The sequence below is a fragment of the Mus caroli genome, chromosome 5 (assembly GCF_900094665.2).
Source record: "Mus caroli chromosome 5, CAROLI_EIJ_v1.1, whole genome shotgun sequence".
NCBI lineage: Eukaryota > Metazoa > Chordata > Mammalia > Rodentia > Muridae > Mus > Mus caroli.
This window is the reverse complement of record NC_034574.1, coordinates 90,991,252-91,005,989: the sequence shown is the minus strand read 5'-3', so window position 1 is coordinate 91,005,989 and position 14,738 is coordinate 90,991,252. Positions and strand designations below refer to the sequence as shown.

General features: G+C 42.3%; 1 protein-coding gene across 1 annotated transcript in view; it reads left to right on the top strand.

Moving 5' to 3' along the window:
• The first annotated feature begins 987 nt into the window (after window positions 1–987).
• Window positions 988–14,738, top strand: part of Antxr2 (ANTXR cell adhesion molecule 2) — a 130,046-nt gene continuing 116,295 nt past the window's right edge. Inside the window, exons 1-3 of the mRNA XM_021163097.2 lie at window positions 988–1,626; window positions 2,390–2,461; window positions 4,510–4,581. Of these exons, the coding sequence (XP_021018756.1) occupies window positions 1,475–1,626; window positions 2,390–2,461; window positions 4,510–4,581 (296 nt within the window). The 5' untranslated portion in view covers window positions 988–1,474. The remainder of the gene's footprint in view (window positions 1,627–2,389; window positions 2,462–4,509; window positions 4,582–14,738) is intronic.

Here is a 14,738-nt window from a genome sequence, read left to right as displayed (position 1 = left end):
CCGCTGAGGTTGTCGCACAAGACCCTCAGAAGATCAAGCCAGTCAACATGCTAGCATGGAGTGGGAAACTTTTTTTTTTTTTTTTTTTTTTTTTTAATGAAACCCCACCAGTCACCCTGGTGCTATGCACAGTAGAAGGCTTCTGAGTGGGGCTGCAGTTTTCTTTAAGGGTGTGGTTCTTTGAAGGCTAAACCTACTCCATTGGATGCTCCCCACGTGGACCAGGAGTATATGGACTGCTCAAATTGGAGTCTATGGGTTCTTGACAAAAGGGACACGAAGTTGAGGTGTGTGTGTAGGGAGGTAAGGGTTGATGTCAGAGGAGTTAGGGGGAGGGAGGTGTTGGGTGTGTGTGTGTGTGAAAAATATATATGATCAGTACACGTCGCATGAAACTCTCAGAATTAATGAAAAATGGAAAAAATATCAAATAGGAAAAAAAGAGAGGAAGAAAAGAGGAAGTCCCCTTTCTTAAACCCTAAATCCTGCGTCAGTAGGTTGGTGTGTGATGGATGAAGGGTGCGGAGGGATGAGACATAAGGCCATCACTATCCAGGAGACAGCTGGTCCTGAGTCTCTAAACCACGCGGAGGGCCGTTCCAGCACAGCTGGGGAAAACAGGCCGGGCCAGGCTTGCGGGAGAGTTGGGTATGTTTAGTATCTAGAGGACGTTTGTTTTTCAGAACTCCTCTCTCCCTTCCGAAATCTGGCAGGCGTTAGTCATCCGCTGCTCAGCACGAACCCATAAGTGTGCTTGTGTGGCTCGGCGGGCTTCCTCCCGGCGCCCCGCCCTCGGGCTCGCACGAGCAGACCGGTCAGCGCCCACCCCCACCCCCCAGGCCTGGGATGCCCGGCGTCCTGCCGCTCCCCCGGGTGCTTAGCATCCCAGGCTGCAGAGGCTCGCCCTGCGCGGCGCGGCGCCAGGTTGGGGCAGGGAAGAAAGTTATAAAGTGCCGCGAGGAGTTGGGCGGTCCGAGTAAGAGAGGCGGAAGAGGAGGACTCGGCTGAGTTCCCGCGGCGATCGTGGGGTCCGCCGGTGTCTGTCCCGCAGCTCACCACCGCAGCTAGACGCCAGCCTTTTTGCTCCGGGGTGGGCGCTGGAGACTCGGCGGGAGACGAGGAACTTGTCCTGAGAGCTGTCGCTGCGGGCCTCATTGTCTGCAGCAACTCTCCGGAATCCAGAGTGGGAGAACTGGACTCTGTCCACTGGGATTTGCCCAGAGTTCCGGCGGCAGCTGTTGCGGCTGCGGAGACTCTCTTTGTCCTCCCAGGACCTCGCTCTCTCTCCTCGGTGGCAGCTGTTGGGTGGCTCTGAGCTTGGAGCGGGTGTCCCAGCCCCGCTCAGTCTCTGACCCCGGGGCGAGTCCCCCGTGACTCCGCCTCTTTCGCATCTCTGCTGTGTGAAGCCCGGAGCCCAAAACCCCGAGCCCAAGGGACTGTGAGCCAGAGAGAGCTGCCGGGCCCCGGCCACAGGATGGTGGCCGGTCGGTCCCGGGCGCGCAGCCCTGGGAGCTGGCTGTTCCCTGGCCTGTGGTTGTTGGCTGTGGGCGGTCCGGGGTCGTTGCTGCAAGCCCAGGAGCAGCCCTCTTGCAAAAAAGCCTTCGATTTGTACTTCGTACTGGACAAGTGAGTGAAGGAGGACTGTGGGGTCAGGGTCTCCTGGGGGGGGATGGGGGGGGATGGGGGGGGAGGGCAGCTCTGAATCAGCTAGGACTGAAGTTGAGATGTGTTTGGATTCTGGGGGAGGCGACGAGGGAACTCTCCCTAGCGTGCATGTGGCTGACTCCTTTCAAAAGCAAGCTCATTAGCTGTACAGGAATAGGGGCGGTGAGACTCCAGGGCTACTTGGTTCTCCAGAGGAGAGGCGTGCACTGCTTTTTTGTCCTGGAGTCTTTTGGGAAATGGTAGTGTGGCGACCTGCAGCTCGTTTCCTCCCAGGAACTTTTGTGCCTCTTTGGTCTCTTTATCACACTCCCCCTAGATCCCCACGGACATTCTAAAGTTTGCCTAATTTTGTCCTGATCACACTGGGAGCCAGGAAAAAAAAAAGCCTTAATATACCCAATGTGGCCTGCATTTCTTGAGAAATGAGGGCTTGTGATTTTATTTTGAAAAGCCAGGTCTTTCTCTAACCAGTTCACAAGCAAGCGTCCCCCCCCCCCCAAGAAGTGTGGTCTTCCTGGTTTCCTTGATTCAGCCCAAACACTAAAGTTTCAGCTCTGAACATGAACATGAACAAGCACTTAACTTTGAAGAGGGGAGTCAGTCCCCTACCCCTACCCCTGACTCCTGGACCCCCCCCCCCCCATGTGCCTTTTAAAACTGAAGAAATGTTTGCCATTAAGGCCCACTGTTTTGTCTTTCTGATCAATTTATCTTCCTTTTCCAGGTCTGGCAGTGTAGCAAATAACTGGATTGAAATTTATAATTTTGTCCACCAGCTGACAGAGAGATTTGTGAGGTATGTCTCCCCATCGTACCCTTCTTGGCATTGGAAAGGAAATCGAACAAACATCCGGGTTTCCCTGTTCTAAAACCCTTTGCAAGGGAAATCTTTCCCGAAATCAAAATGTTTAATTTTAAACGTCTCAAGGTGGCCCTTTCACACATGGTGCTCAGGCGAGACTTTCAGCTAACCCTTGCAAGTTCAATTTATCTGGCTCCCAGAAACTTGGCCCAGAGTGTGAGGGAATATCTTCAAATACAATTCTTAATGTCTTTTCCTTTCGACCATTCATCTGTTTTGAGTTTGAGTTATGCTTTCTCATAATTTATCACATTAAAAAATACATTTTATCCTAATAGTGTCTGTACTATATTTTCAATTCCACACACTTGGCTCTGTAAACTTCCACATTTTAAAAGGAGAAAGTGTTGGAAAACTTTAAATGAACATGTGTTAATAACCCACTAGCTGAAAAAGCACTTGTGTGTGTGTGTGCATTTAAAGAAATGAGTTGTGTTTACACAATGTGTGGGTGTGTGGCTGGTTTAAAATGTAACCGTTCTATATATGCAGGAGGCTTCACTAGCAAACACTGTTTCCCTCGACTATAAAAAGCATGGCTGCTGGTAAATCCAGCTTACTCTCTTATTTAGAAGTAACCAGGAATTAGTGGCATTCCCTATTTAAAAATAACCCTTGGATGCAATGTTTTCTGTGGTTACCCTCTTCTGTTTTTTTCTTTTCTTTTCTTTTTTTCTTTTTTTCTTTTTTCTTTTTGGATGCCAGGAACAAGTGCAAGTTTATCAGGATAATGGGAGGGACATGGATAGGAGCTGTGTCATTAAATATTGCCTCCCTCAGTCTTCTGAGCCCAAATGTTTTCTGTAAAACAGGCTTGGATGATCAAAACATTTTGAAAGTCATGTTGCAAGTAACTTCAAACAATCTGTAGAGGCCTAGGCAATCCCCGCTTTGGTTATTGGCAGTCGTAAAGCTGTCCCTATAAAAATGTATGCCTGTCGGTGTTCAATCTTCAGTTTCCTGCTTCAGGAGCCAAAGATAGCACTCTGGTTCCTGGACAGGGTCTGAGGTCAAACCATCTAGGCAGGGAATATAAATAAGAGCTTAGATCTGTGGCTGTCAAAGCCAAGAAGACCGTTGTTTATAAGTTTCTGATTCCATCACTGAATGTGCTGAGAATGTCATTCAGTGTTACTCAAAAGCAACGGATTATTTCAATGTCACATTTGAAGAAAACGAGGCTCTTATTGAATCTGGTTTGCAAGTTTGGATTTCTATAGCATATACTGTTCTCTGGCTCAAGTATAGTTGCTCAGTTACTAATTATATGTTGTGGGGAAATGAATAAAAGATAGCTGCCGTCAAGCACAGTGCTTACAGGAGTTGGGCCTTTGGACCTTTCGTCTTGTGTCTTAGTTTCACAACTGCAGTTTCAGACCTGAGCAACACTAGCATACGCTTCTCTAAAAACAACCACCTTTTGGTGACATTAGTGCCAAAATCCTGGAAGACAGATTGGGAATTTGAAATGCCAAGTCAAAAGGTGATTTCTTAATGCTCAAAGTATTAAGAAATGTAATTATTAAGTATTAAGATATTTAAGTATTTACAGTATTTACGGTGACTTTTGTCTGGACTCTTATCATAACGTGGCTTCTAAGTTAAGCTGGCTTCTCTCCAGCCATAAGTGAAGGGTGTGGCCTCCTGCAGAGAGAAGTAGGAGAAGATCAAAGGAAGGAACATTTTTCTAGGAAAGAGTCTTGCAGCAGCCTAGAGACTTTCCAGTTATTCTTTCTAGATGTAAACCCCAGTAATTTGTGGAGGAGTGTTCTGAGAGCTGAGAAGCACAGACTGCATAAAAAGAAATGCAGTGCAGACAGGAAGGCTGGGCAGAGTTAGCTGATCTACTGAGAGAAGTCCATTTAAGGGAAGTGGGGACTGTTCAGGGAGACCAATTTTAAATGAGACTCCTGGCTCTGCTTTTGTATTGTACCAATATTTCTTTTAAAAATGTTTTAACTGCCTCTTTCCTTATTTTGCAGCCCTGAAATGAGATTGTCCTTCATTGTGTTTTCTTCCCAAGCAACCATTATTTTGCCATTAACTGGAGACAGGTTAGTGCATTATCATTTCAGTGCAGGCTTTTAGGAGAGATGAATCATAAAGGCATGATTGATATTGCCGTGTGGTGATCTGGGCCTCTCGTGGGCTCAAGCGAACACACAGACAACTCAGTGCTCTGCAGGAACAGAAGGGAGAGGCAGCATGAGTAATATGCAGGAGTAGACCATCTGAAAATCAATATCATTTATATTGGTTGTGGAATACATTCTACATTTCTAGTCTTTCTCTGAAGTTCAGTGACTTGCAACAAAAGACTGTGTGTGCGTACACACACACACACACACACACAAACACCCTGCTACCCCTCAGTGCTTAGAAAAGGAGTGGCTTTCCTGTCCAGTGTCACACCATTTCTTGTGACCCTTTCTATGGTGTCTGATCATAGTGTGGTACATTGGAAGCACCCATCCACGTATCTGACTCCTGGCTGCTTTCCCTGGGGTTACTTTTGCTTTCTTGGCTGTGGAATCTACGCTCAGAAATGGAATGCTTTGACTCCATTTCTACTTCATCTGACAGAAAGTGTGTAAGACCTCGGTGAGTGGATACTTGTTGACTGGAGGAATGTGGTAACCACATTTTGGGATCACCTCTTTCTGATCTACAGTTTTAAGCAAGGGTGACTGCAGTACTTTGGTTTGCAGAATGTGTGAATTTCTAAAAAATAATTGTGAAAATAGTTTTTAGGTTTCTTTTGTAAAACTCAGTTAATATGCTTTAATCCTTATTTCTTGAGCTTTCAGTTTCAAAAGATCAATAAGGCATACTATTTAAAAGCGCTGAAGGAGATAACTTGTTTATAGTTAATTGACTCGATTAGGAAAATTTCATATATATATATATGTATATATATAATACACTATACTATACACTATACTATACTATATCACACTATTCTATACTATACTATGCTATGCTATATCTTGTGTGTGTGTGCATATGTGTGTGTGTGTGAGCACACATGTAACTCTTGTGTCAAATTTTTCTTTGCCTGAAGAGGAAACCCTCTCTAGGTTGTGAGACCTGCTCAGGACTTAAGTATTCCTATTTGTATTTTGCCTCTTTAATTTATTATGAACATGTGGTTTCAACACTGACAGTCCCTTATAACCCATGAACATAGTTTCCTATGTGTGTCAATATAAAATTTTTTGGTTTTATGAAAGGACATATCTTTACTGTCCAGATTAGTTTCCAAAGAGTCAGGTTTGGATCTAGCATGTTAAGGAAGAAAAACACAGTTCTAATATTCATGATATTCATATATACATAGCAAAGCACTTAGCACAATGCCAGACATGTCAAAGGCTCAGCAACTGACAGTTGCATACATTGTGCCAGGGTTTCTGCTAGGCACTTTGCATGTGGGTTCTCCATCATACTGGAGATGAAACATAGTCACGGGTGGCCCAGATTGATAATGTTTAGACATGTAGGGAGGAGTGTAAATCTTTTATGTAAGCTCAAGACATGTCCTTTGTCCATGGTTAAATCCACTGCACAAGGGACTGAAATTGGTGGGAGAAGAGGCTGTCACTCAAGAGGCAACTTAATGACACATTCAAGAGTTACCAATCTGAGTCTACTTGGGTTTAAATCCTGCCCCTTTGGGTTACTAGTTGAGTGACGAAGGGTAACTTGCTTAATAACAAGCTTCTTATAACTCATGTAGATCCTCATGTAGATGCTGCTGCTAATGATGACAAGAGCAAACCCCACCTTACTATAAGACAGTTACAAGAACTGAAGTTGATGAATATAAGGAAAGATGTAATATGTTAGGGTTCATGAGATAAGAGCTTTGGACGTGGAGAGATGGCTCAGTCAGTAAAGTGCATCCATGCAAGCTTAAAGACCTGAGTTCAATCTCCAAATACTATGTAAAAAAATGGATATTGCAGTGCACACTTGTAATTTCAGCAGTTGGGAGACAGAGACAGGGACAGGGGGATGCTTTGGGTTTGCTGGACAGACAGCCTAGCCTAATTAGGAAGCTTCTGACCAACAAGAGACCCTGTCTCAAAAAACCAACCAACCAAAAATAAAACAAAACAACAACAAAAAAGAAAACCAGTGAATACCTTCTAAGGCCTGACACCCATCATAGTCCCCTGACCTCCACGTGCAGGCGAACACACAAAATGAGATGAATCCTACTCAGTGTCAGCCTTTCTGTCGATTAGAACACAGATGTCCAATCTGCAGTGTTTTCTTAGAGTTATTGTAGAGATCCAAATAAGACAATGGGCAGTGTAATATTTTATATGTCATAGAGCAACCTCCAATACAAAGGGCTACTTCCTTCTAAGCTACCATGTTACTAGTTCTGTTAATAGAATTGGTATCAAATTAACTGTGATTCTCCATCTTTGGATATAGAATCAGTCCACAATTTTAAATTTAGAGAAATAGTTTTCTTGTTGAGATGGAAGATCAGTGGATAACTGTTTCCAAGACCCCTGTGACTCTTTATATTAAAACCTAGAAACTGGGTTCCTTACTGTATATAAACTTTCCCGAAGGTTTGTGTGTATGCACACACACACACACACACACACACACACACACACACAGATCTAAGCATATGATTTGAAAAGTAAGAGTTAAGCAAAAGAAAAGTACAGAAAGTTTCACAATTTTTGGTTTTCTTACTCACAGTTTTCAGTACCTTGACAAATACAAGAAGTTGTTCTTTCGTGTTTCTTAGGGGTTGCTAAAGAGATGAAGCAAAATGGGAACACAATAAGTATGCACGTCAGGGATGGGTCTTCTGTTATGATTTTGGCATGATGTCTAGTGTTAGGTAAATCCACAAAATCATAATCATGGCAGACAATTTTCAGTTATACATTTTAGATATGCATTGCTTAAATTTTTATCAAATTAAATACTTTAATCTGAAGCATGCCTGCCTTTCTCTTGTTCCCAGGACTTTGTTCTCCATGTACTTGCTAGGTCCCTGATCTACTTACTTACCTGTCTGCTTTATATGTGAGATTTGGATTCCACAAAGATAGTAATCTAATGTGTGTGTGTGTGTGTGTGATAGAGATAGATAGATAGATAGATAGATAGATAGATAGATAGATACATAGATACATAGATAGATAGATAGATACATACATACATACATAGATACATAGATACATAGTTAGATAGGTAGATAGGTAGATAGATAGATAGATACATAGATACATAGATACATAGATACATAGATACATAGATACATAGATACATAGATACATAGATACATAGATACATAGNCATAGATACATAGATACATAGATACATAGATACATAGATACATAGATACATAGATAGAGTCAGGGCATGATTATACACATAAATAACCAAGATCCGTAGTTGAGCAGTGGTTCTCAACCTATGGGTTGTGATCCCTTTGGCAAACCTCTGTCTCTAAAATTATTTACATTATGATTCATAAAAGTATCAAAATTACAATCATGAAATAGCAATGAAATAATTATGTAGCTGCGGGTCACCACAACATGAGGAACTGTATTAAAGGAATTGTATTAGGAAGCGTGAAAACCTCTGTATTAGAGGGTCAGGGCAGAGGCAATATTCAGTATGTAAATATGTAACCTCTCAGAATATGGAAAAAGAATGAATTTTGATAATGTTACTAGTTACTATTTCACATAAATGTGAATAGTGATTTTGGCGCAATTCTGCTCATAATTATTTAATTCTGTGATAATGATTTAGATAAAAACATTTGCTGAACAATCATTATGTGCCAGATAATTTGTAAAGTGCTTTCCATGCATCACCTCTGTTAACTCTATGTAATTACTTGTACTTTAAGATAGGTCATCTATCCTGTCTAAGGACTCCCAGTAGCAAGTGCCAAGCAGTGTATTAGCCAATGTTTAAGTAGACTATGTCATTCTAACACCTTGGAAGAGAAACAAATGTTTCCAAAACCCCATCCAGGTGCCCCCTCAGTCTTTTTCTGGGTCCTATGGCCTTCTTCCTATCCCATGAACAAGCCAAGCTTATTTCACATTAGGCCTTCCTTCTCTAACCCAGGGCTTCTCTGAGGTCCTGTTCTTCTTTTCCTTTCCTGAGCTGGGGATGTATCTGAGTGGTAGAGTGTTCATCAGTATGATTCTGGTTTGATCCCAGTACCAAAAAATAAACAAACAAAACTCCAAACCAGCTAATGAAACAAAAGCTCATCTCACAGATAACTTCAGTGAAGTCTTGCCTTGCCTCCAAGTGTAAGGTATCCATACCCTTCCCCAGTATCTCCAAAACCGCTGTTCTTATTTTTTTAAATAATGAATGAATGAGTGAATGAGTGAATGAATGAATGAATGAATGAATGAATGAATTTGTATTTCCCTGAGCCTAGAGTATATGAAAGTATGGCATTCTTCATTTTCTTGTTCACTCATATACCCAACCCTAGAACAGAGCCTGGTATATATAGAAGCTCAACAAACCTTTGTTGAATGATGGAATTCTTTTTTTTTTTTTTTTTTTTTTTAAAGATTTATTTATTTATTATTATTATATGTAAGTACACTGTAGCTGTCCTCAGACACCCCAGAAGAGGGCGCCAGATCTCGTTACGGATGGTTGTGAGCCACCATGTGGTTGCTGGGATTTGAACTCTGGACCTTCAGGAAGAGCAGTCGGGTCCTCTTACCCACTGAGCCATCTCACCAGCCCGAATGATGGAATTCTTCTGATGCCAGAACCCAAGTTAATGCTCAGAGCTACTACAATAGACTCTAGTTAGGCCAACCATATAAATCATGGCAGTGTAATGTAAACACTGTCTTGTATTTGCTATTTACCCCATTCCTATTCTTACATGGCAATTGTAAATACTCCCACTTCCTTTTTATCATCTATATATTTTTCTCAAGTTAAGAAAGACTTGTCTACCCAAACTGGACTTTAGATTTTGAGTATAACATAACTTAGGAAAAAATAGTCCTTATACAAACGTATAGAAACGATAGAAGTCATTTAATTAAGTTTATGTAATATATGTATTTTATTATTTGAATGAGTTTCTTCTAATTATTTAAAAACAGAACTAAATATTTACTTGTGGGGAAGTAGTTCTTGATAAACAGTTGATAACTCATAAATTAGCACATAATTTTTAGAAGAAAAATTGTCAGTATCTATAAAAGTAGCAAGCTTCAAGTAAGAGATTCCAGTTTTTGCACTGTCTCAGCAAAGACAGATAATAGGTTCAACACTGGACACTAAAGATTTTGTGTAATAATGAGAAACTATATTTAAATTCTATGCTCATCGATTGATTATATTTTGTTGTACTATATACATAGGATGAAATACTATGCAGTCATTGTAGTTGATTAAATCAAAACACTGATCTAAAGTAGACATATGATACAGTAAATGAGTAACCATTTTGCAGAATACTTAACATGAATCTAATTTCTTTTGTAAAAAAGATAAAAATTTCTATCTATTGTATTTATTCAAAAACACATGGAGTAGAAGTCTGGTTGATAAACATGAAATATTTAATGATTCTCTTATAGGCAGGAGACTAAATATGATGAGCATCATCCTAATTTCAATCTTCATGTATTTAACAGGGATACATGTGGGGAAATCCTTATAGTGCCTGAGTTCAAATGTCAAAACCTTATAGAGTTCTGCAGCCATGGGTTGCAGGTTTGTAATCAGAATGGAATTGAAGGATTGAAGAAAAAGCATCGAGATCTAGAATACATTCAGTTTGGAGGGCCCATCTTCACCTCTCTAGTGAAGAGATTGGATGCTGGGCCAAGTAAACATAGGAGCGCTGTAGTATCTGGATGACACTGGTGTGTTACTTAATGAGTTGAGCCCAAGTTTGCAGCTCTACAGAAGGAGCTGACTGTCCCAACCATCGAGCAGTGTTCAGGTGGCTGGGCACAGTGTCTGAGAAGCCCTAGTGAAGGAGTTAACACGTGCACCAGGAGGTCTGTGTCCGCTTGCTTTTCTCTCTCTGCTTCCGTCCCCTGTCTGCAATTATGACCTTTAGTTCAGACGCCTATTTTCATAGTTATTCTATTTCTCATTATGTTTTAATGATTAGTTAGGAAGGCATGAAGAGGAATTGGAGTTGAAGGTTAGCTAGCCCAGGTTTATCCTGTGCCTCGTTGCTAACGGAAGACCAAAGATTTCACGTGGTCCTGTTTGTCCACAGAGGCTCAGGTCGGTAGTCAGACTCACCCTGGCCTGACACTACACAGGGACACTTCAGTGTGCTCTTCTGACTCAGGCTGCCTATGTTCCTCTTCTGTATTTTTCAAATGAATCAGAGTCTTTCCTAGTCTCAAGACATCATTTTCTGCATTACCCTGTTCTTCTAAGCCAGCGAACTGGGGTAGAGAAAAATGAACATACTTGGTGTGTTGGGTTTTTAAATTTTAATTAATTAATTAATTTTATAAACAAAAATTATACCAGGAAACTGTTCTGTTTATAAAACTCTGCTTTAGCCACAGACTTGGCCTCTGGATGGGTCTGGTTCTGGTAGCTTCTGTGTTCTGATGATGTAGGTCTTAACAGTTACTTTGCTCCATGGACTTATCTTGGAAAGTAATACGTTCATACATTTTCACTCACGCTTTGGGGACAAACATGAACACATAGAAGTAGTAAAATGTACGGATCACTTCCAGTACAGTGAGTGAGAAAACAAAGCCATAGCAGGAATGAACTTCAAGGCCAGAGTCGTAGAACATACAGGCTAAATCAGAGAAACTTTTCATAAAATTAGACTAACACAAGATGTGGTGAGCAGGTATTTTCAGATCCTAGACTGCTCCTTCAGATTTATTGGTCTAGATTCTATACCACAAATGTAGGCCTCAGAGTGATATTTGATTTAAGCAATAGGCAAGATTTGATGTGATTTACAGTGAGAGTCTACCATGTCCTGAGATGATAGGTCATGAGATACCCACAGGTTCACATGGTTTCTAAACTTTGTGCTTGGGGCCTGGGACTGACTGACCACAATATTCAGCAGACATGAATATGTAATGCTGTTAGCTCTAGTTCTAGGCCCATGACTCAATAAGGCATGGGAGCATCCCTTGTCCTGGTCTTTGAAAGCGTTCACTGAATGAAATTGTGCCCACCCTGACACCACTGCACTTGAGCAAAGCCCAGCTTAGCCATGAGCGGGAGAACCAGGCATTGGCCAAGCTGAGTTCATGGCCAGCACTGGAGTCAGTATCAGTTCCACCTTGCCAACCCGGTGAGCAAGACCATCCTCCCTCCTGGTTGCTGCACTGTCCTCAATGGCCACACGTGATGCGTCAGATCTGCCCGGTCAAGGAAGCAGCAAAGCAAGAAGGGATCACATCTTTACACTAGTTTTTGCATGGTTTGAGGAACAAACTTGCTGTTATTTGTGTGTTGTCCCCCTCTTCTTCCTGTACTGCTCTCCTTTTTCTCAGCTATCATTTTTTCCTCTTCATGTCACCTGTATCCTGCTACTTCCGTCCCAAGCCACCTAACCATCTCTGTATGGTTTCCTGGACTTTGCATTTCAGCCATGTGGTACACTCAGATGAGAGAGGACATGACATGTTTGTCTCTCTGAGTTTGAGTTACCCCACTGGAGAATCTTCTCTAGGTCCATCCATCGGTTTCATTTATACTGGTCCCTCTGACCAATTATGAGTCTCTGCATTAACCTCTACCCACTGACAAAAGAATCTCTGACCAAAGTTGATATCAGTTCTATAGACATAAGCATGAATATTTTAGAATTCACTTTGACATCATGATCATGTGGAAAATTGTTGTTTCTCCTAGTACCCATGCTCTGTCCCCTCATAAGCTTTTGACAAGGTTTATAGATAGCATCAGACATAAAATCCTACAAAGCAGGCTTCATAGCCCATCGGATAGTAGTTTATTAATCCCTAACTATATACCACTATTGGACCCGTGGACATGTTTTGCTGGGTAGGCTGGTATTGTAGCATGTAGGATCAGGTACTGGGTAAGACCGTTGATGTTTTTCTCCCCTTGCAGCCTGCACAGTGTTCCCTGACATGATGTAAACTGGTGAGTTCTCTGTCTCCTACATCCAAAGTGAATGGTCTTCAGCAATAGGGTTTTTGTTTTTGTTTTTCAAGACAGGGTTTCCCTGTATAGCCCTGGCTGTCCTGGAACTCACTTTGTAGACCAGGCTAGCCTTGAACTCAGAAATCCACCTGCCTCTGCCCCCGAGTGCTGGGATTAAAGGTGTGTGCCACCACGCCCGGCTTCAGCAATAGGATTTTATCACCTGGTTATGCTAAGCAATCAAGGGCAATGACAGTAACTTGCATTGCCTTGGTGCCTCTGGGACCTGAGTCACCAGGAACTCCTGTGTCTATGCAAGAGCTGCCAATCAAGGGTAAAGTCTCATGCTTGGCCTTGGTGTCATGTTTGTTACTTAGTTCAGGGATCAAAGAAGGGAGAACTGAGGGTTGACCAGCAGATGGCCTTGTTCTGTCCCTGATGGAAAACATAGGACAAAGGAATATTAACTCTGAACACACATGTCGCCAGTACATTGCATGTGCAAACCCATTTGAGTTTTGCATAGCTCCGGGGTATTCATATCACTATTCCAGTAAGTCCTATATGAGGTAGCCATGGCTACAAGTGTGAGATGATATCAGGTTTACAAGCTTTGAGGCCACACAGTCCAGCTTTAGGGATTGTCAGTTCCCCCATTATGTCACCAGGAGTCCAGCCCGTGTCACCATATGCGGGTTTCCTAGAAGAGCATCCCAGGAGTCTAAAGGGAAAATGGGAATTCTGCTTTGGGCCGTACTCCTTCTGAATCTCTCTGGTTATACACCGGGTCTAAGCCCTTGCAATGTTCTGAAAGCTCAAAGCCCTTGCAATGTTCTAAAAGCTCAGTGCTGCTGAATGATGTCATACACAAAAATCCAGACAGACATTACTATTTATATTTCACTGGCATAGAAACTGGATTCAGGAAAGCTACATAACCGCTTACAGGTATACAGTGTGTTGCTCATAGAACCAGGGTTTCACTTCACCTCTGTTTTACTCCAACCGCTAGGTCATCCTACTTCATTAGATAGCTTTCCATAGCAAATTGCCCTCAGTATGTGTGGAGGGATGGCTTTGAGTACCACTGTCACATACCCAAACCCGCACATGCTCAAATACTTTGAATAAGGCAGTAGTATTTGTATGTAACCCGCACGTATCCTCATCAATGCCTTCAGCCATCTACAGATTACTTATCGTATCGAACATACATAGGTCTATTGAAATAACTGGTATGCTAGCCAACAGTTGTTTCAGGATTAGTGACAAGAACAAAAGTCAGCAAAAGGCCCAGTGAAGATGGGTTTTTATAAGTGTGCAAGGTTGTAGACATCATGACCTAACGCACCTGGAGGTTAAGGCGGGAGGGTCGTGAGTTTGAGGCCAGGTTGGGATATGAACCGTGTCTCAAAACCTGAGTTTAAAGAAATGACTCAGTCTGCAGTCGGTTGCTTTTGCTGTTGTGGTACCCCGTGAGTTTGGGGCTCAGTCATAGTTCTTCTTCGTTACCTTTCCCTTGTCAAAGCTTTGATATAACTGTTCTCATTTTTCTCTTACTTCCTCTTTTGTCTGCACTTCCTCCTGGGTCTCTACTTCCTCTCCTGATCTTTGCATGTGTGAGCGCTGCTTGCAGTCAAGAAGAGAGTGACTAGGTGAGCAGAGTCATTCTAACAGAGAACAAGAGCTAGGAGCAGGAGCTGGGACTCAGTGACCTTAGTTCCCTCAAGGACTTACCATTCACCATCCATTCCCATAAAGGGTCTGTCAAGAAAATGTTTTACAGATGAGGAAACAAGGTTGGCTTTGAAAATTAATTTATGTTCTTTCTATCAGTCTATGCCCATCTTGATCAATGCAATCCAGAAAGTCTAGCTATGGTTTAAGAGACTATCCTGTTTGGTCCAGACCCCTCCAGTAAACCTGAATGGTAAACTTGGTAAGCAATGGAGAGCTCCAAAATCATGGTCAGTGTTAAAGTTAGGTAAGCTAGAAGTTCTTAGTATAATGCACTCTCCCTTCCCTTCCCTTCCCTTCCCTTCCCTTCCCTTCCCTTCCCTTCCCTTCC